The sequence below is a fragment of the Falco peregrinus genome, chromosome 5 (assembly GCF_023634155.1).
Source record: "Falco peregrinus isolate bFalPer1 chromosome 5, bFalPer1.pri, whole genome shotgun sequence".
NCBI classification, from domain to species: Eukaryota; Metazoa; Chordata; class Aves; order Falconiformes; family Falconidae; genus Falco; species Falco peregrinus.
In genome coordinates, this window is record NC_073725.1 from 22,610,219 (window position 1) to 22,633,364 (window position 23,146).

The 23,146-nt window shown below is 42.8% G+C and overlaps 1 protein-coding gene across 1 annotated transcript in view; it reads right to left on the reverse strand.

Moving 5' to 3' along the window:
* Nucleotides 1-23,146, reverse strand: part of ITPRID1 (ITPR interacting domain containing 1) — a 38,422-nt gene that overhangs the window by 12,012 nt on the left and 3,264 nt on the right. Inside the window, exons 3-6 of the mRNA XM_055805742.1 lie at nt 22,657-22,743; nt 21,864-22,066; nt 14,717-15,309; nt 12,502-12,556 (exon numbers count right to left, since the gene is read on the reverse strand). Of these exons, the coding sequence (XP_055661717.1) occupies nt 12,502-12,556; nt 14,717-15,309; nt 21,864-22,066; nt 22,657-22,743 (938 nt within the window). The remainder of the gene's footprint in view (nt 1-12,501; nt 12,557-14,716; nt 15,310-21,863; nt 22,067-22,656; nt 22,744-23,146) is intronic.

The window sequence follows — 23,146 nt, forward strand, 5'->3', positions numbered from 1 at the left end:
CCAAGCAACGTTTGCAGAATGGTGGGCAGCATTTGTGTACTGGGGAAACTGTTTTGGATGAGGAGTGGGCCAATCAATCACTTCATTTCTTCTTAGTGTCACAAATAGCAGTTAAGCGAGACTGAAAATTAAACCATGCCTGATGCTGTCCTGAGAAGGAATAGAGTTTCCCTCTCTGTGAAATCTTCAGCAATGTTAATAGCTTGCCAGTGGTGACAGCCCAATTTTTCTTGTCAGGCTCTAATACCCAGTGAGGATCCCTGTAGACTGAGTTCCTACTAGGAGATCGACTCTTTGCAGGGGTCCAAAGCCAGTCTCCGAGGACAAATTCCTCTATTTACGAGGCATCTGAAAATGTCCAGCCTGGATGCTGGTGGTGGTTTGTCCCAGAATGGATTAGCATCTAAAGCCCTTTCAGCAGTGGCTAACACCAGCTTTAGGGACACCACTTCTTCACATGTTTAAATGAACTCATGTTCATTCCTCATGTTTAAATGAACTAAAGCCTTTTAGAAACTGGAATATTGTCTTTAGGAGGGATACAAGTTGGCCAAAAAGATGGGGAGGGGGGGGAAGGTCAGCAAAATGTACATAGTTTATTCTGACATTTTAAAATGCTCTCACCTTTCTCTTTCAAATGAGGTTGGTTGGTTGTTTTTTGGGTTGTTTTTTAAATTTTTTTCCCTCTGAAAGCAAGTTAATTTTTCAGTTTGAAGAATGGTGCAAAAAATGGGTTAAATCACCTGAACATTAAGCAAAACCTGTTTTAGTTTCTAGTCTACCCAAACTGCATTTCCCCCCGATCATTTGGTGCAGCCAGTGAACCAAAATATCCATTATTCATGTAGCTCTACGCGGTTCTCCTAGTGTGTGGAGACACCCAAACCTGTAGAGATTCTGCAAATACATGCAGAGCATCACACCAAGGAAAGATAAAAGTATGTTTGGAGAAGAGGTGGAGACACAGACCAGTATTCAACTATGAACTAAAAATTACAACTCTGGGCCCTGTGCGGAGAACACATCTGTCTATGCTAGAAAGAGGAAACCTGAGAATTGCCCCTGAAGATCTTGGTGAGAAAAACCTTGGCTCTTCGCCTTTCTGTGTTAATTGAACTGGGATAGTTTAGCTCCTGCATCCCATTTCTGTTCTGCCTGAATTTTAAATAAAAATAGGTTAGAGAAACTTACTGATCAGGTTTCTGCTTCATTTTGTATCGCATAAGAAAGTACATGCCTTCCAAATCCCAAAGGTCCCATAGCTTTCAAGCCCTTTACTTGATCAATCCAATTCCATTAAGAGACTTTTTCTCTCCCCTTATTTGCATGCAGATACAGCAGCTCCCGTTCTCAGCAGCGTTCAATACAGGAACTTTCTGAAACTATTGGGCTCCTAGGTTCACCACTAATGAAATAATATTCCCTAATTAGTAAAAAAGTAAGTGTTGGAATACAGTGCTGCATTCCTCTGAAGCCTCCACAGCTGGTTTTCTGTGGGCTTGGCTGCAAACAACACAACCTCTCTCTAGCTTCCAGCCTGGAGAATACTTGCAAACTGCAAAAGATGACATGAGAGCTACTACACTGCTTCTAAATAATAGCATGTTCTTTCCATATCTTTTAAATCACATTAATGTTGATGAATATACTTCAATATTTGTTTTCTACAACATTTGAATACATGGGGAAGCATAGGCAGCAGAACTTCAAATGCAAAAAGCATTTGTGCAAATTTGAACTTTACATTCACAAACTAAAATCCGGACTGCTCATCTCATCACAGGGAAAAGCTGAATCTGCAACTGCAACCGAGCAATGCTGTTCAAAGTTTAGATATTTTTGTAGCTATTTAAATGTTGCTGGACACTGATGTGGATAAATCTCTCTAAAACTATCTGCTGCATAGACAGGACTAAATAGTGCACAGAAGCCACAATTTAGTCAGATAATTTGTAAAAGAAAAAGAAGTCTGACGGACTTAGACACGTCACTCTATAAGCAAAGGCATTTTGCAGTCTGTCTCGCACAAAACTCTCAAGGCATTAACTTCATTACAGCTTAAACACTCGGGCTAAATTAATCAGGGAAACTAGACTCATGCTTAAGTTGATGCATAACATTCCCACGCCCAGAGTTAAGTGGACACACAAATATCTCACAGATTGGGCCTTAAGAAGCACGTCTATTCAACTGCAACTGAATTCAATAGTAGTCAAACACAGTAAGAGATGGGGTGAATGAGCGTCATAACGTGTCCACAGAAGTACTAGAACTGAACAGATATTTTATTACATTCGGATGTGTTGGGTTTCGCTTCTCAAACACAGGCATCAAATACTCAAAGTGTTTGGTCCACCAAAAGTTTCTCAGCTCTACAGTTCTAGCAGCAGTGAGTGGAAGATGTAAAGGCTCTGACTCTCCAACACAAGGCAGAAAAAATCAAGAATTTGTATCTTACATGACAAAAAAGGACTTTCAAAAATACATTTTCAAACAGGACTTTCAAAACAGAATGGGTTCATTTTAAGTAGTTAACTGGATCCTTCCCATTTAGACATTTCACTTTATCTCCTCCTGCTCTGCAAATTGGTGAACCCCTATGTTATCATTAATAACGCTGCCCTGCCTTATGGCATCACACACAACGATGCTGCAGGATGAGCTGGCTGTGAGCTACAAGAATATGTCAGCTGCATGGCACAGTTACAGATGGTCCCATCTTATGATGGGAGAGCTGCTGCAGCTTAGTCTCCTCTCCTGCTACTCACAGGCACCACCAGTTTTTCAGTATCATACTCTATGATACAGCCATTAAGAGCTAATAAAACACCACTGAAAATATGCATACTGCATAAACCACAAAGAACTTTTTTTTTGTTATTATTTTTGTTTTTATTTTCTCCCCCCCCCCCCTTTTATTGCTGTTATGCAGAACAGTGGGTTTTTTGAAGCTCACTCAATCTTGGTGCACAAGAAGACATTATTTTCTACAACTTACAGCATTTTGGGAAAAGGAACATTGTTATTACAATCAATTCCAATGTACGTGGAAAAACTTGATCCTGTGTAAATGTTCCATAAAACCTGTTTGTTCCCAGTATATTGTACTGTCTTTCCTTAATCTAAGAAGTAGCTCCTCCATAGGCAGCTGCACCCATTACTGGCTGTTGACTAGGAATGTAAACATTTCATTTAATACCACAGAAATCACAAAGGAAAAGTCTGTTCTTAGCCCTTCTTTTTTTTTTTTTTCTTGTGTGTGTGTGTGTATCCCTGTACAACTTCTGCACCACCAATTCACTTTCCATTGCACAAATGGCAACGAACAAACAAAATGAAGTGAGACAGATCTAATCTATATATATTTTCTAGACAAACGCAATACACAGTTCTACAACTTTCTGGCAAAAGGGACCAGTGCAGGACTGCTTGTCCCTGGAGCTGCAGCGCAGCCCTCCCGGTACAGCTTCAGCTCGGGTTTGTGCTGCATTTCAGCAGAACAGGCACCAGATGGTAGCAGCACATAAACCACAAATTGTGCTCTCAAAGCACAGCACAAACCAGGGTTTTTATCCATGCCCTTCCGCAAATTTGATTTTTCAATGACACTATAGCAGAAATTACGCAAACCATCTTATTAGAATAGTCATAGGATTTGAAAGCAAATAAAACACCCTAAAATGCACCAGATGCAGTAAAAGCTTCTATTCTTATTCAGACCCAAGTGTTGCTATGAAATCTGTTCCGTGCTCCCTTTGAATTGGAGTTTCATGCCAATCATCTTACACAGTGTGACTGGGTGAAAAAATATTTTAAAAATCTCTACACAAAGCAATTTCTATTATTAACTGTGCCCCACCGTGCTGGTAGGTGCTGTATGAATGGAAGAAAAGAATGGTCTGTGCCCAGAAGAGCTTATGAGGTGAACACAACCTAGCTGCTCTGAGGCAGTTCCTACTGCTTGTCAAAACCCAGTTCCCCCGCTCTCCCCAGTTCGCAGCATTCTTTCTCCCATAGCATTGGGTACCAGCAGCCTATGGAGGACTTCAGGTATCCTTTTCTTTTTTGTGGGGGTGAAACAAGGGGAGAAAGCCCTGCAGTCCCCATGACTGCAGCCACCTCAGATGGGACACACGTGCATGTATGCTGCACCCCGAGGAGGCGAGACAGGGCCAGGGGGATGAAAGGTGTCTGGCACCATATGTCATGTGACAGCTACGGTTATTTTGCTTCATCTCTGTGTTCAGCCTGCAGTTCTTTACCCGGTTATCTTTGGGGTCTGGCTGTCAGAGCCGTCATTAGCAGGAGACACGTGCATAGCTGCAGGGGCACTGGGAGAGCACAGGCTGTGCTTTACGTCCTCCTGTGCAGCCTCCCGCTCCTCGCCCAGGGCCCGGCTCCCCACCCAGCTCTGGGTGCTCCTGTCCCCCTGGGAGGACGCTGGCCTAGATGCTCTCCAGATATCAGCCACGAGCACTTGAAGGAACCAGGTCACGGAGCATTAAAGACGCAAACTGTGCTGGCCCAGAGCATGACAGAAATAGCTAGGTAGCAAATCTACATCTACCGCCGGAGCATCCAGCTTCAGCCCTCCTCCAAAACACCCAAGGAAAAAAGCAGTTTTGCACCAACTTCCAGCCAAGTTTTTGGCTTAAGATTCACTGTATCGTACGGTTATGTCTAGCACGCTGGTGGCATGGCACAGCCGGCAGGCAGAGCACAGCAGCCTGGAGCGCTGCCCGGGTTGCAGAACCTGCTTGTGAAGCAGGGTGAGAGGGTACACTGCTGGCTCCCCGATGCTTTGGCTAGACAGCCCTTGGTACCTGTGCTACACAATAGCACGCTTTAAAGCTGGTGCACATACTTACTGATTTAAAACTAGCTTCGGTACATCTGCTGCGCACGACAGTCAGCGCCGTGACAGCAGGTATAAATATACTCCTTTGTGAAATGCCTGGGGCTGGTGGGTGGGTTGCTTGGCTCCCTCTTTCTTCCTCTCTCATTACAGGTTGTCCTGAGCTGTGTGAAGAAGGAAGCTTTGGGGAAGAACTGAATTAGCCGATAATATTACGTAAAGCTACTCATTAAAGAAAAAAAAAATGTTTTAATTTTTTTTTTTTATGTTCATTTCCCTTCCTCCCTACCCAAATCAGAGATGAATATGGGCAAAGGAGGAAGAATGTTCTCTGCCTTGTACGTCACTGAAAAGATGCAATTTCCTGCGCTAGTGAACCACCCTGTGACTCCCTAGAGAGGGTCAGAACTGATGTCTGCGGGCATTGCTGGCAGAGGTTCACCATCCAGAAGTCTCCACCTTCCCCTTAAGTCTGGAAACCTCCTTTAGGTTGGCTGGAGCTACAGAACGTATTTAAAGTAGCTGGGGAGGTCATGCCAGGCTTGGTAACGCTGATCAGCATCGTGAATCTCCCACGCTGCTGCCGAGGGTGGCGGCTGCAGCCTTGTGAATTGCCATGCCTGGGATGCAGGCAGCTGCCTTCCCCCGCAAGGCAGAGCTGCCCATTGTCTCCTGCCTGTTCTACACAAGAACACACTGCCCTAGAAATGGTAAAAGCATAAATGAGTAATCTGAAAGCTGAATTTGACAGGAAAAGAGAGAACACTGTAGGCAGTTCTCTGTGATAAATGATGTTTCTGCAGTCTGGGAGGTTAGGGCTAGTGATGAATCTAGTCAAAACCTGAAACTGCAGTCACTTTGACAATGGTCTTTTATCTTCCCTCAGCTGATGAAACAGCTTCAAACTTTGCCAGGTCCTCCTCCTACTTTTCCTTGAGAGTCAGTATCACTTCCATCTTATTTCAACTGAGCTTCAGCCAACTGTCATTAATTCAGATTCGTGCCGCTGCCAAATGTCGGGAGAGACGGGTGATGGTTGTGTCTGCTTCTGATGAAAATGAGAGGTAGAGCTGAATGTCATCAGCCTACACTGTAGATCACGTTACATCACAACTTCTCCCAGTAGCAGCTGCACAGAGATAATGAATAAAAAATAAGCGATTGCAGGGAGCCTCGTAGGGCTCTCTGCAACTGAGAGCACCTCACAAAAGGGAGGATGGCTTCCAGCAACCCTTACGGAGACCTTTGAGAAAAATGAGTGAAAAGCCCCTATGGATTAGCAAGGTCCTGCAACTTCTGCTCTGTCAGCAGTGCCCAAATTGATTGGGAGGCCAGAACAGGTATCTGGCTTTTGCGTGCTACTTTGTAGAGATCAAGAGTCAATGATACTAGCTCTATTTCCATGGCAATAGCCATTACAATGTGCTCAGGGGGGTCTAAGAGTGTCAGGCTTGGTAAGCTTGCCTCTCTTTTTCAGTGACGTTTTCCCAAGGAGAAATGCTAAGTGTCAGCAAGTATGTAGAAGATCTATGGAATAGGAATCATGCTTCTCATCCATAAAGAAGAGTTCTCCAGAGCATAAAAATACACCCAGGATAACATCAAAGGACTCCTCACTGGTATCACCTACAGCGAGGTGAATCAGTCCTCTCATAGTGGCCATGGCCAAACGATGTGGTACCATGAGAAGCATCCATGTTCTCCCAAAGTTTCCTCGAAGCCTGAGCTGGATATGGGGCTGGGATTTTGAATTTTGCAGCAGGGTTCAAAGGGTCAGGCTGTCAACTGGAACAATTAACGCAGCAACCTACAGGTCCATGACTGCACAGGCAAAGCTCTGGTCCTCCTGCACTCTGCGGAGGGCATGGGAAGGAAATATTAGAAAAGACCTTTCCAGATCCCAGCACAACTTCAGCACAACTAGCTTTCATTTCAGAAGTTTTAGTGCTGTTTAAAAGGCTATCACTATTACTGTAAACCGATGTCCCTTAAGTATTTGGTTGTCCTCCTGGATACCTATGATTCCACCCCCTGCCAAGATTTTAACAACAGCATGTTTTATAACTTTCACTGGGCCATCTGCCTTAAGTATGCAGTGTGTGCGTATCCTTTCCCACTAGGATGAATCAGCCTGCTGCAGTAGGACCTAGAATATGACACATACATGCAACGAAATGTTATAAATGTGCGATGACTTTTAGGAATGTAATCACTGCAAGTCACACAAACCCCCAAAGCTCTTGGGGTGGCTGCTCAGACCTGAGGACTGCAGGCAAGGTGTCCTGCTGACACCAGTGGTGGGAGGCATGACCTCCCAGAAGCCATTCCAAAAGCCTGCCAGACTTCTTTTCTTTGCTGCTCATCCAGTTTCTGTACTGGTGAATGTGGCATCACCACCTCCTGCGCCTCCATCTTTATATTCATTGCTGAGCTTAGATATATGCATGTGCATGAGATACATCAAGGAGGACTGTGGCAAAGCAAAGCTGCCAGGGTATTCTCAAGAGCTGCAAAAGTAAACTGTCTTACTAGAAGCACCTTCTATGAGGGAACCAGACAACTCAGGATGTTTCTGGATGGGAAAAAGATGCAGGAAGGTTGGAAGAATCAGAATTTCACAACTTCGCTTTTCCCTTTGCTTTGTTCTCTCAAATCTCTGCTGCTTTCTAGGACCATAGGACTTTCCCTACAGACTTCTTCAGGCTACAAAATACATTGAAATGATGCAGCTTCCTCTTACTTTCGCTTACAGATCCCTTATGTAAGAAACTGGAAAGTATAAGGAGGCCTTTACAGGTTCACGTGCAGAAGATGGGAGAAATGTGGGCTGTGGCATCATAAAACAGATAAAACTGTTGCAAAGAGGGATCTATGTATTATGGATCTATTATTCATCGTGTTTTATGAAGAGAGAACTCATATTTGGAGACTGGATGTGATCATTAACCAATACCAAAGTTTAACATAAACGTCAAGCGGTATCAATACAAGAATAGTTGTAGGACATTTTTAAGTTCAGCTCCCAATTTTGAGTGCAGCTTTTGCAGGCCTTCCCTTTGGCCATCTCTTTGCCTTTCCCTTTCCTTCAATCTGTACTTAAAACTAAAAGTCACTGTGTTATGAAGAATAACAGTGTTATATAGGCACTACAGAAAATAAGAAATACGAAGTAGCTCTTCACTTCTTAATACTAAAACTAGAGAAAGGTAAGCAGAAAATCCTTTACTCTTTGAAACACAGGCAATATACCTGCTTTTTCTTCTTGCGTTTTGAAGACATTGCTCCTTCAATTGCAGGCAGACGTTACAATGGATAATAAACAGGATTCACGTTCTTGGCACTCAGTCAATTAGAAGAAATACCAATTGCATTCTGTGAATATTCCCATGGTGCCAAACCATCAGAGGAGTTGGTGAGTAGGAGGAGTGAAGGTGTGATAATTGAAAGAATTGCTACTTGATAAGTCACAGGAGCTAATGTGTTAGCTCAGCATGCGGGAAAGCTAGGACATTCCCAGCTGCCACAAAAACTGGGTGTATGCAATCCCTGGCACCACTCGTTGGGACAAGATGAATCACAAGCGCTTCGGTAGCGAGTTACCATGTCAGAGTGAGCCAGATGGAGGTGGTTACTTCCGTGATTGATTGCCTCTTGGGCTACCAAGGGCTTTTCCAGCAGGCTAATGCCTTTCTGTTGGCACTTGAGCGCCTGGGAGCAGTGTGTCCGCTTGGGTCAGCACGGTGCAGGAATTCCTGCCTTTCAGGTGCCTGGCTGCCCCGCAGAGGAAGAGGGAAGTAAATAAGGAGCAGGAGGGAGCGGGTGACTACCATGTGCAACCGAAATAACACCGACTTCCGACGCCTCCCTAATAGACATTGCCACTAATGAATTTTCAGGCACGTGCTGAGTTAACGGGGGTGAGCAACATTGAAACATCCTTTAGTTAAACTCAATGCTTTACAAAGGCTAATTGAAAAAGGAAGGAGCAGCGGGGGGTGGGGGTGGGGGTGGTGGGAGAACCAGGCGGAAGAGGGGGTGGAGGGGGAGAACAGCTCTATTTTTCAAGTGTTGAATATGAAATCCCTGCAACAGATGAGTTTACATGCAAGCCTGCACCTCATCAGGGCAAAGATACAGTGAGTGGAGTCAAGTAATTTTCCTCTGCACACAGCATCCCCAGCCCCTTCCCCTGCCCAGCCAGCTTTCTCAACTGTGAGCTTTAGAATATAAACAGCCAATAAGTAAGGACAATAACTGTAGTTCCTGCTGAGAGCTAACTCTGCCTGTCATGCATTTGCTGGGTCCTAATACAGGACAGTGAATAAAGCTTCATTACAGAACAATGGAGTTAGCTGCCAGAGCCTACAGATTTGAATAAACAACAAATAAGCAACATCTGCTCCAGCATATGTGTATGGTAAAAAAAAAAGTCACAAAATAAAAGAATTTGTAAATGCCAAAAGCAACACTAAACTGCCAGTGCTACTGTAGAGTGAATTTTTAATTGCACATGCATACAGGCAGGCTGTGGGTATTAGTCTCACATATGTCTGGTTGCTGCCAACCTGGGAGTATAGATGAATTTAATTAAATAAGGATTATCCCTTCTCCCCAGTACAATTACTTATTTATAACAATGATAAAATTGCCTAATAAAAAAGATTGTAATATTTTTTAAAACAGAGCTAGAAAACACTCTGCTTTCCCTGTAAGTCATTCAGGGATGTTTGGGGGGTTTCAGCGTCTTTTAAAATTAAGTCTCAGCATTCTGCCAAGAAAGAGGAAAAAAAAGTCTTATCATAAAGCCTACTGCAGTTAAACAGCCAGAATCTACATTATGGAGAAATATAAAGAAGACACACAGCAGCCAGGGAATTGGCTTTCATGGGGAGTGTAGAAAATTAAGCAATTGGACTGAAATTGAGGCCAGGCTACAGAGCCAAGGGACAATACCACTGGGACAAGTACTTCCATAAGTCACCCGTCTCTAATATGCTCCATCTAGGCAAAGCAGTCTGTTCCTATCTATCTCTATTTCTTTTCATAGTGGGCACGCCGCACTTTCCTGCTCAGGTGAGCTCCCATTTCAGCAGGGTCATGTCAGGCTCTTGTATCTTCATCATCACTCACACCCTTTCCAACAGAGCCCATAAGCAAATGAGAGCAGCCCCTCACGGTATCAGGCACTGCATGAGCCTTGAAAAATAGGCAGCCTATGCTCCGGGGAATTTGGAGGCCAAATCTAAATTCAGGCGTGCTCTTCTGGGACCTGAGGTTTTCCTTCTGTAGGCTCCTGATGGACTCTGTTTCCCACTTGCCCCTGTTTTGAGGACCCCTGCTGATGGGTCTGAGCCACATTTTGCTCAATTTATTAGGAACCTTCCTAAGAGGTAGGTATTATTCAATACTAATAATATTGCTTCACAACTGGAAATTTTTAGACTGTTTCCATGATGCACAGCAAGCTGAAGTCACAATAAAACTCCCATGGGTGTAGAGGGGTACACCATTTAAGAGCAGTGGGAAAAAGAGCAAGAATATAAAAAAAAAGTCTTAAAAAAATATCCGGAAATCTCCACTTTAAATCTAGGCCAAGCATCAATGACACTAAAAAAACCAGAGAGATATATATATTCCAGTGTTTAAACAAAATTCTAAAATAGTATTATGGTTCTGCAAAGGCATAAATCTTTCATAAGTTCAGTTTACTATTATGATTTGGATTGATCACTTAACTGGATGACAGTCTTACCAGAATTAAAAATAAATAATTACTATCTGATTTTTTTTGTCATGAAATTACTACTAAACGCATACTTATTCCTATGTCTTAAAAGAGTATTCAGGGCATACAGGGTTTTTTTTTTCTCTTACATTGTGATTGATACACCTATACAACCTGCTAAATCCTTTAACTCATCCCCTTAATCATTGAACTGCAAGGTCTTTTTTTTCGGATGGACAAAGAAAGAAAAAAACATTTGTTATTACATTTTGAATTCTTTCCCCACTGGGCTATGTCCACATTCTCTTTTTATAATTTCTCGCTGAATGTTTGTCCAAATGGTGTTTTTCACTCCACCAGTCCTGGGGAATTGCTATTCTTTGTATAAATACTGCTATGAGCAACACTACTGGTACGGGGGCTTGTCTTTGTTCATGAAGATCTAGACATCCACCAGAAAACAAAATCTAAACAACCTCATGTAACCCAGGTGACAAATAATACAGCCTGAATAGCAACAAGAACGTGACATTAAGCTCCAAAAGTTACTGTAGCCACGCACTGACAGTCCAGATACATAGAACCCTGCCAGAAGATGTGGCAAGAGCAGCTGAATGCCAAAAGTATGCAATCTATTACACAGTTATAAAAAAAAAACACACTAGCGAAATAGCAAATTATGCTTACAGATCTTTTGAAAACAGAACTAAATGCTCCAGAATGGAGGAATTAATGATATATTCCATCACCTTTACTCAGCTCTAGCATTCACTGAGAAAATCCTGCACCCCTGGATGAAAACACCGGCCTCACTGAAGTCAGCAAGACTTACGCCACTGCTTCCAACAAGCTCATGATTTCACTCCTGCAAATCCAGTCCTCAGTCCAGCCAATGGCATCTGCGAATGACCAGCATCAGTGGATATAGGATTTTCTTTTTTAGATGCCTGTGTATGAACTTGAGTTGCTGAATTATTTGCACCGGTACCCCAAAAATAGTATAATGTAGTCCCCAAAAGGTGAGGGCTCACCAAACTTTCACATTTGTCTCCTGCTATCAGCTTCTTGCTACTTATCAGTTCTCTCACATTAAATTTCTATCCCATTAAAAAAACCAAAAAACAAACCAAAACACCAAGCCCAATGTGCCAGTCCTGCTTTAAGCGCTGGTTAGAAAGGGACCCTAGAGAGACCAAGGCCAAGTGCTCCTTCCTCCGGAGGCTGAATAGCCTCTTCCCCAGCACCACCACCCCCAACACCAAACACTTCCCAGGAACCACACTCAGGTTGCCCCAAATGACAGCATCTGGTCTGACAGCTTTGCTTTTAATCCTTTAATAACCCTCCAATAACTTCTCCTCTAACATGTGTTTCAACACTATGTCAGCTCATGTGGTGATGGTCTGTGTAATACAGCACACTCAGATGATGGGGTAGGGGCCATGCTGCCACCAGAACGCCCTGGTTGCATGGGCCTGGGTGAGCTGGGTACAGAGTGGTTGCAAAGTCCAGTCTCGTGGTTGACTTATCTCCCAGATATCTGAAAACTGGTGGATAAGGCATTGGTCTGAGCCTGGCAAATAATTCACCAAGGACGAGCAAAGCTTTGGTGTCACTTGGAAGAGCAGAGAGGTCTCTCAAAGCCTCAAACAGGGACCTCACGCACTCCAAGCTGCGCATGTGAGATACCCTTTTCATGTGCACTCATCATGTCTCCCTGACAAGCTGAGTGTATTTTACAGCCCTGTGGTTTATCAAGTCACATCATCTAGACTACCATGTCTAGAATAAAGCATCCAAATGCCAGAGGTGATGGGAGGGGACAAGGAAAATGCATTGTTAGGATAAACTTTAAAAGCAGCTAACACGGGAACAGTGTTTTAGAAGCAAAACTGACCAAATTGTGTTTCTTAACACTCACCTGAAGTGGTGTCAGGAGGATTTCTACATGGATCTTCATCCTCAAAACTCTGAATCTGAGAAAAGAAGAAAAATTCTTGTTGATCATAGTGATTACAACTGTGTGCCTTATTATGGGTGTAGGAGTAAAAACTAAAAAAATATTCTAGATGTTTCAAAATGAAAACATAAAATCTTTCAGATGGTTCCTTTTTGGTTATCTCCTTTAAAAAAATATTTTTTCTTGACATAAACCAGGCTCTAGTCTCAGAACCTTTCCAAGCCTTGCTCAAAGTAATCAATACATAAAGGTCCCCAACATGTAAATTCACTAACAATCTTGTTTTAACAGCCTCAGAGAAATGTGCCTAGGAAAAAAGACTTAGTAGAAGACACCCAAGGCAATGTAACCATATGGAGGCAAATTCTTGCCAAAGAGTATATGTAAGGTCAGAATTTGTTTTTCTCTAGGAATGAAGACCCATTTGACTTTTTCATAGCATCAAGGGGAACATCATGTCATGGTGCCAGATAAACTCCTTCAGAGAAAAACTTAATAGAAAAGCAGAACTATTAGATGCAAGTAACACATGCACATGAATGTTGGATGTGTCCTCCATGCAGTCTGTAGCTCAAGAGATCTCTAAGCCTCTCATTGTCAAAGGCTAGAAGAATACAAGAGAAATCTTGCTCTACATGTGCCTGTTAGTCTTTTCTCCATACATCTGCAACTGGCCATTGTCAGACTAACAGTTTAGACAGCCTGATAGTTTCAGCCAGCATGTCGTTCTTACAGCCTTCATTTAATGATGTGCTAGAGAATACTCAGAAGTTAAACAAAGTATACCCTAATTTGGGCATACAGAATTCACCAAATTGTCTTAGCCACCAAACTGGGACGTTTACGATCATCTGCATTTACTTCTTTGTCGACGTCCTCACTTTTGTGCGAGCTTCTAGTCACAGAGCTGCAAGTCCAGCATGCCAAGTGCTTTACAAAGACATATGGGCTGCTCTGGAACCATAAATTTGCTGTGTTGGAGGTCTCCAAAAGACACCCTCTTTCCCACTGAGGCTAATAATCAGGCCTGTGCTCTGCTTCTTGAGACAGCTCTGCCAACAAGAAAGCTGCACCAAACCTTTCACAGAAAAACATGCTTTTGAAAGGACATGAAAAGATAAATATCCTTTCCTCAAGAAGAACGCCACCACCTTAGTCCAACCTTTTCCAATGCTTTAAAGAATGGAGTTTTTTTAAACCTCCCACCTTTTCCAGCCACTCACTGCTCACTCCTTTCATTCCCTTACTTCCCTCCCTCCCATGTCCATATGTTTTCAGGGGGCTGCCAACCCCCCATTTCTCCTCCTTTCTTTGATTCTTACAGTAAAGGCTAATTTTTGGACTCCTTCCTTTTCCTCATTCTTGAAGGATGGCCAGAAAGGGAAGAGTATTCCTGTCAGCATCCCATTGGAGTCTGTAGGATTGGAGAGTATCCTACCATAGACCTTTTTATGCAGTAGTATGGCCAGAAAAACTGCTGCTCACAAAACAGCTCCAGATGTAAGAAATGGACTGGCAAGTATCTTGGTCTCTGCTACTTTGTTTTGAACCCCCACTGACAACTCACTGTTGCTAAAACATACAGAGAGCCGAGTATTATGGGCTTCACAGACTGGGTATGAGAACAAGCTGCTGTTCTGAGTTATTCTGGCTTTAGGATGCTCAGCTTACAGAGCGATAAAATATTTCAAACATTGCTATAAAACCAAGGCTAATTTTGTGATGCAACTTTCTGAAAGAGCACACCAGAAAATGAACTTGAGATGGAAAAAAAGATAGGGAAAAAAAATGAAACAACCCTGGTTAATGACTGGATCTGTAAAAATATCCATTACCATATGTATTAGTATTCCTGCAACTTCCTTCTGTAAAAAACCAACCACCTAGTGCTGCACGAAACACATTGGCTTCTTACACTATCACAGCGATTGAATGAATCTTACCTCGGTAACTTCAGTGCCAACTTCTTTGACAGTACCCTAACACAAAGACAATTTAAAATAATCAAAAGCCCAACGAGTAGTGTAAATCCTATTGTTTTTCCCCATAATGCTGCTGCATGGTGTTTGTTGAAATAATTTACTCTAGCTTCCATCCTGAAAAAGAGAATCCACACTGATACCATAAATATGGGTGGAGATACATTGCTGGCAGAATACACACAGATTCACCTCACCTCTTCCATTTCAAACGAGTCTGGCAGCTTGCACTTTAGGTTGGCCACTTTTTGCAGCATGTGGGCCACAAGCGAAGGTGGCTCCTTTCTTGGCCCATCTTTGGCAGGCACTTCACATGCAGGAGAAAGATGGGGCTGTTTTGCAACTAGGTGTGATGAAGCCCAGGCTTTCCTCAGTGGAGCTGGTGGGCACTGGGATATGGGGTACGCCGAGGCACCTCTGTCTCTGGTGGTTTGCTCCTGGGCCAGGCAGCCCAACGTAACACATGCAGGAAAGCGTGTCTGGGCTGTCCCACTCTCAACAATATCTGCACAAGAACAAGGTTGCTCTTTCCTGCTGTGCAAGTTGGTTTCCCCAGGTGCTGGTGAGCCCTGCTCCAGCAGCATTGTCTGCCGAGAAGCCCTTTTCAGGAGCTGACCTAGTCTTCTCCTCTTTGCTTGCGTGACCACAGGTCTACTCTTCGCAGCATCCAGGAGACCGATCTCATCCCCGCGGGCATCCTGTGCTTTGGTCTGCTGGGTGTTGACATCAGTCAGCAAAGATGAGAGGGCACTGGTTACGTGGTCAAGTACTTCCAGCTGTCGAAAACGTTCTTAGATTTGGCAGAACGGAAGGCAACATGGTTATTAAAAAGTATAATTTTGAAATAATCAGGTACAATGATTATTCAAACTTGTCACTGCCAAGAAACATACTACCTACCTCATTCAAAAGGGGCTAAATTTTTCCATTTGCTTCCAGAGGATCCATTCAGGCTATACAGAGACGTCACTGCATAGTTCTTTATATTTTACAAACACTTACACAACATTGAATTTGTTGGGTCAAGTGCAGCTGAATACTATTCTATGTGAACAAAGGTTACAGAATCCAGCCTGAAATTCTCTGGTTGGCTGGGCCAGACTTGGATGCCATGTTTAAGGACTTATTAAAATTCATGTGAATAAAGTTATTAAAATCTGATCTCAAATGTTTACCACTGGCAGCTGTCCAGGATAACTGCAAAATGCATATAGCCATTAACTGTTAAAAAAAATGACCACAGAAGCTATGTTCTCATTTTCACAGCAGCACAAAGCAAAACACTTATCCCCCAGAAACTCACAGCTGATGTTGTATACAAGTTCCCAGATTTTTTTTCATTGTACTAACCCCCTGTAATTTCTGGGTCATTTTTTTCCATGGCATAACATCTAAAGAAAAGCAAATAATGTTTTCTCTAAGTGCTCCTGGAGACTTCCACCATTACAACACCATGAAGTTATTTATACAAAGCAAAGCAACACATTTGCTTGCACATTGTGTCTGTACTGATCCTGAGGCAATGAATCTGTCACCAGGACTCCTCCTTCCTTGAAGGATTCATTGAGGACAGTAGATGGCAAAATGCTAACTTTCTTGGCTGCCATTTCTCTTAGAGAGCAGCCAAATTTACTGCATGTGCTCTGCATGCAGGCTGCTGCTAACGCTGCTTCACTGACAGTTAGACAGCAAGGGGATATTTAACATGGATCTGAGTTGGTCCTTTGCGTTGGGGACCAATACCGTGGCATGTAATTCCTGATAGTTACTGTACCTCAACAACATTCTTTTTTGTCTTTGCCCCAGGCACGGATTTTTAACACTGGAGGAAAACATTTCCACTTTGTAAGACATGGTCAAAGGTTTCACCTGATGCTGTTTAAAGGAGTTATCTGATCTATCAGTACGCACATCACACAGTTTTGCAGTTTCCATTTGCGACAGTTTGGGGTGTCAGAGTAAATAATTTTTGGTTTTGTACATCCATTGTGCTACCACATGCTCTCTGTGTAAAGCACATTTTATCCTCAGTATTTCATCTGGCTCCGACTACATGAGACCATAAAAATGCCAAGCGCTAATCTCCTTTGACTGACAGTGGCACAGCAGTCCAGTCCGTCTTTTGATTTGAACCAGAACCAAACCTCCTGCAATTTTAAACAGTTTTTACACACTGCTTAGCTTTTGTAAATTATTTCAAAGAGCCTGGGACACCTAAAGAACAAATCAAACAACAAGAGAAATGATAAATGAATAACATTAAAAAAATCCTCACTTATCTGCAATGCAATAAATACACAGGTCATGAAGAAATTATGTCAAGGACAGCCTTGCTGCAATGAACTATTTATTTCTCTCCGGGCAAGCAGTCCCTTCAGTTTCTAGGCATGCTCCTCAAGGATCCCACCTCAAACAGGCAAGAGGCTGATAAGATCTCTTTAGTGTCTGCAGCCTGCTGCAAAATAGCTGAAAACTGTAGCACAGATGACATATTAAGGGACATAAATGCAGATTCACTTTCACTAGAAACTTCAGCTGAAACAGCAAATGGCCGTGCTGTAAGCAACATCAATGAATCTTCAGTAGAATCTGTATCTTTTATAGGGTTTCTAATGACTTTATGATCAACTGCTTTATAATTTAGGAGAGGAAGCTCACAGTTTTGTTCCTCTCTCCTTAAATCTGGTATTACATAGGCTGACATAGTTATCTACATGAAAGATTTGGAAAGTCTTCAGTAGGCCCACAGTGGGATGAAGGAACACAGAACAATTCCAGAACCAACAAGATTTTTTCAATCAGCATCTTTATTTCACAGCAAATGGCAGAATTTGGAAAAAAAATTAAAAGTTTTAGCGGGAAAACCAAGGCTTCTGAAATTGCACAGGAAAAGTAAAAACGAAATTTCAACATTGTCTACTTTGCCATATATTAAAATATTTCTCTTTTTTTTAGGTTGCTACAACCTGAGTCTTGGCAATACTGCATTTGCTTCAGTTAAAGCTGCACTTCAGAGAAAGCATTTAACAATTTACATTTAATTTCTCTTCTAGGGGTGAATTTACTGGCTGATGTACTTCTACTCTTTCCTAGCTGACCTGTGGTGGTCACAGGACAACCACATATCATGGGAAACGGTGTCCACCTAGTGCATTCACCTCACAGAGGACAGTGAGACTTGAACTGCAGCTCCTGTGAGGGGCTGTCAATGGTTTAACCCCAGAGGGAAACTCAGTACCATGCAGCTGCTTGCTTGCTCCCTGCCACCCCCACTGAGACGGGGAGGGCAATCAGGGCACAAGGTAAAACCTGTGGGTTGAGATAAGAACAATGTAATAATTGAAAAATAGTAATGATGATGGTGATGAAGAAAAGGAGAGAGAGGGAGAGAGCAACAAAACCCAAAAGGAAAAAAATGCAAGTGATGCACAATACAGTTGCTCACCACCCACTGACCAATGCCCTGCCCAGTCCCTGGGCAGCGATCAGCAGCCCCCAGCCAACTGCCCCCAGTTTATATACTGAGTGTGACATTCTGTGGTTTGGAATATCCCTTTGGCTAGTTGGGTCAGCTGTCCTGGCTGTGCTCCCTCCCAGCTTCTCATGCACCTGCTCACTGGTGCTCACTGGCATGGGAGACTGAAAAAGTCCTTGACTTAGAGTAAGTGCTACTCAGCCACAACTAAAACATCAGTGTGTTATCAACATGATTCTTATGCTAAATCCAGAACACAGCACTGTATCAGCTACTAAGAACAAAATCAACTCTGTCCCAGCTGAAACCAGGACAGAGGCTTGCAGCAGCTTAAACAGGCAGGAATGAGTGTGAAAAATCCACAGAAAGAAGACACCAAACCCCAAGTAAATTTATACACGGCAGTACAGAAAGGTGGTATTGAAATGTGGTGGTGAGGTTTAGTATTAAGCATCAGATTAAAACATTTCAACATTTCTGAACTAAGGCATTCAGAAACTTGAAGTTTACAAAGAATTTGGACATCAACATATTCAGAAATATAATACTTTTCACTTAACTTCTGATTGTCAAGTGACTATTTCTTCAGTTAGGAAGTCAAATATCACCTCTAATAATGAGGTCAATAAAGTTTTCACCACTGGAAAAGGAAAGGAATAAGCTTTTCTTTTGGATCTGCCTGAGAAACTGAAAGGTTGACCAACATTTTGAAAATACATCTTATTTTTGTGAACTAAACCTTTTGAATACTCCCTCTGACAATGCTGGGGAAACAGCACCAAGTGAGGGGACAGTTAACAGGTAACTTTGAAGCAATCCACACATATTTTAAAAGGTCTAATCAGCAGTGAAGGAGGTCTAGGAAGCTATATTCATCAGAAGCAGGGCAGAGCCAGACAGAAACAGAAAAGGACTGCACTAGGAAATTAATGAAATATGGAAGTGGAGAGGGATCACTCTGCTATGGAAGTCCTTGGCCCCTCTCACCTCCCTCTCCTTTTTTCCTCCTGGTTTCTTGTCTTCCATATCGTACCTATAATCTTTCTCCTTATTATAGAATCACAGAATGGTTTGGGTTGGAAGGGACCTTAAAGATCATCTAGTTCCGCCCCCTGCCGTGGGCAGGGACACCTTCCACTAGACCAGGTTGCTCCAAGCCACATCCAGCTCTTCTTATCTCTCTCAGAGTAACACTTGTCATGTTAAATCAATTAACTTTCTCTGCTGATTCAGAGAATAGGAGCAAGTACATAGGACAATGAGATAACCTCTCTCAGGCATTCACTAACTCAGATTAAACAACTTCTTCCTTTTCCGGGACTAGGGACAAATGAGAGGGATTCAGGCTGCATTTGCATTGAAACAGTTCGGTGATAATAAACCAAATAGGGTGACAAGAACTGAATTAATCCAGCACATCTCTGGGAATAGTGGTTCAATACAGTCTTGAAATCTCTAGAGGTGGCACATGGTCTGCCTCACTTTGGTGAAACTTTCATTTCAAAGCCTTGGTAATGCAGGCCTCCAGCATTAAGGAGCCTGGCCTTCCCTGTATTGTTCATGGAGAGGCAAATGCCCAGGAACATCTCTAGACCTGAACCTTCTATTTAATTTACAGAGAAGAGTCTTTTTTTGGGTCGTCTTCTGGAGATCTTCAAAAGCACCTGTTCTCCTCACAGTCATTACAGGGAATACAGGCTTCTGCTTTAGAAGAGCGGGCTCATTAGATACCTGAACATTTAGGTACAGTACTAGTACTGAAGGCAGAGAGATCCGGTCCCTCCCTAGAGATGTCATCCATTTTAAAATCTAATAAAGATGAATCTTCCACTCCTCCTTCTTGCTATGCCTCACTGCGACAACCTAAGGCTGGCAATATTGGTGAAAAAACCCACCAGTTTGCAAACAAATACCATTCCTCAGGCTTTTGTATGCTGAACCTGATATAACCCTTTTTAGCTGTAACTCTTCTCCTGGAACACCACCTGTAGGAAGGTACCTGTGCAAAATTATCTACATGGTCACTGAGACAGATTGTCTTCCTCTGAGAGGTGTTTTAAGCAGTGGCTGGATGACCATTCACAGGTGCCACCTGACTATGTCCACTTGCCCTGGAGACAGAAAGACTCTACAGTGATTAAGCTCCATGAGATGGCGCTTTTGCTAAATGCCTATAATTTGGTGCAGTGAACCAGGCTGAGGTTAAGCACTGCATATATGGAAACATGTAGTTAGTGAGAAGAGAAGAGGTAAGTATCTCTGAAGGATGAATCCCACCTCTCTTGATTAAATGTTCCCAGCCCAGGCACATACTTAGGAGGCCTAAACAGATGGTGTGAAAACCCCCTCCCAAACTGTCAAAAGCAAGATAGTATGTTTTGATGGACATCACACCCACCAAAACAGAAATTCAAATCTTATCTTACTTCACAGCAACTCCCCCGTACAGATAAGCCATTAACATGTACTAAGAGTGCTCCCATTGAGGATGACTACAGGAGGAGTCATTAAATTCACACCTTGGCTTATCACTGCCTGCCTTCCCTGTGCAAACTCCTTCCCTCAGAGGCTTTCTCTGCTCTCATTCCCTTCTAGTTCTCTGCCTTCTTCCCTGAGGTCTTCATCCACCATCCACTCATACTGATTATCTCTGATCCCTCTCTCCCTCTCTCCCAGAGGAGTTACAGAAAGAGAAGGAAAGAGAGAGCTGAGAAACCTGTTTGATGTGTCAGTTTGCTGTAAATATCGAAATGTGTGCACAGGGCTTTCTATCAAAAAAAAAAAAAAAAAAACCCAACAAAAAACAAACCACAAAAAAACCCCACCCAACAAACCAACAAGAAGAGAGAAAAAAATCCCACATTTTCCACAATGCTCTGACATTTCTGTTTCAATTCTCATTCCATCCATACAGCTTCCTTGGTGTAATTCTAAACGGGAATGCAAGGGCTATGTGAGAGATCCTGTTTCACTGAGCATCTTAAGTAAACAGAAGATTTCGAGAGCCATCTGGCTATCCTGTGCAGCAAGCATGAGGGGAACTGATGTCAAAATTGGACTTTTCAGATGGGTGATATACCAGTGAATTAACAATGCTATTTTAATGCAGATATATCTTTAGGGTGAGGACCTTGTATTCATTTCCTAAATGCAAAATACACAAAATGAGAACTAAAACTATCTAAATGAAGAAAAATTAAGACTGTGTGCTTTAAATGGTGTAATTTTATTGTACTTAAAATATGGTCCTCATCTACATCTTAGGGCATATTTGAACCACAGAATGGTTAGCTTCTAATTAGGGTTTTGTGGGTCTGATGCACAAGCTCTGGCAGCTCTAGTCATGGGAATTTAAGACCTTGTCATCTGCTCTGCACATTTCCTGGTGAGAGAGGTCCTGCACCCACCAAGGGGAAGAGGGAATGAGAGCTCACATCTGGCCTGGCTGAATTAAAAATCCTGTATATTGGCTTACACCACCAGTGATGGTGGGTACATGTTAACACACTGCCAGTTAAGTGGCTGAAGTGGTGGACCCATGTTCAGTTCTGCAGCCTCTGCAACACCAACAATAACCTCTGGTGGTAGAGTAGGTCTTACAGGGGATGGGCAGTTATGTTTTGAACTGCCACAAGTTGGAGGCTTCAGCACAGAAATCAAGGTGCACAGCTGAGGAGAGCTATACAGTATCTCAGTCACGTTAGGAAGTATCATTGCCACAAAGGGGTATGTGAGGATCCTTAATGTCTCCAAAACACATGTCCCCTTTTGATAGATTTTCTCTCCCAAGCCTCTTCTTCCCTACCCTCTCAAGCCCCTACACTATTTATGGCTGAAAATTCTCTTTTTGACAAAATGTCTCTCCTTACCATATAGGTTTGGCCTCTCGACGTCCATTCTCTGCTTCTGAGCTTCCAAAAAGACTCGGATGTTGATCCCTTTTGCTACAGAAGCACCACTGAGGAACCGAGGAGGGATTTTAGTGCAGACATCAGGTTCTTCTGTACCAAACCCCAAATCAAGCAGAATCTCCACCGGATCCTTTTCCCAAAGTGACAGCCATTCAGTGATGCTGTGGTGAAAACATTAGGACTACTTACACCACTGTCTTGGCACCACTTTTCTCTTTCTCTTGCAGTAGCTATCATACGGTCTCATTTTTGTTAAATAATTCCCTTCCCTTCTTTTCCCCTCTTACGGATACTACCGCTTAAGTGAAAGTAGTAATTTTCAGCCACATTGCTAAATGATTAGTACACGTTCCTCTCCCTTGAGGAATCTGGTGGCATTGGATCTAGATAGTTTAGCAAGAAGGACATTAATAAAAGGTGTAGGTTCACAGCTCTGCAGGCTCACTTCTCTCCAGACACAGTACAGGTAAGACGTGCTGCAGCTGCCATAAGACCTCGCAGCCCTTTGCCTTCCAGGAGGTTCAAAGCCCACTGCAGTTTCAGGTAGGTTTTTGTTTTTTACTGGTACAAATGCATTTGAGGTCAGACACCTGCTTTTAAGAAGGTTGTTTTGATCGTTGAAAATAAATGAGGACATGCCTTTTACAAACCAAGACCTTGAATGCATATCCAAAATTGTACTCAAATTTGTTCATCCCTAGATGGGCTGTTACCTTGTACTCTTAGTTGGAAATACGTGGAAATAACTAACCTCTTGGGTGCACCAGTGAGTGAGTAGGAAGAGCTGAGACTCTTGCATCTTGGCATAACTGGACTTTCTGAAAACTCTTGCAGGGACCTGGTTAGAAAAAAGCAACAATGAAATGTGTTTACTCATGTGCTCCTTTGGGATGTCATTATGATTTTTTCCTAGAGTAAACATTTGCATTTTGTCTTGGTTTATAATGATACATAATAGCAATGCCTTAGAAGAAGTCGGCATGAGAGTGTGGCAATGTGCGTATTCTCGGGAACAGTATGTTACAGTAGGTGTGAGAACGTAGGTGTGAGGTACCAGTAAATGCTAATTATAAAGGTGGCAGAATGGCTCACTTTTGACAGATGGTGAATCTTTGGGGAACCTTTAGGGAGCACGGTTTCTCTAGCCACCTACTTGAAAAGATATAATTGCTCTTAACAAAGTTTTGGAGAGACAAGGCACAATGAGTTGCAGCAGCAGGAGCGGCACCTGAGAACAATCC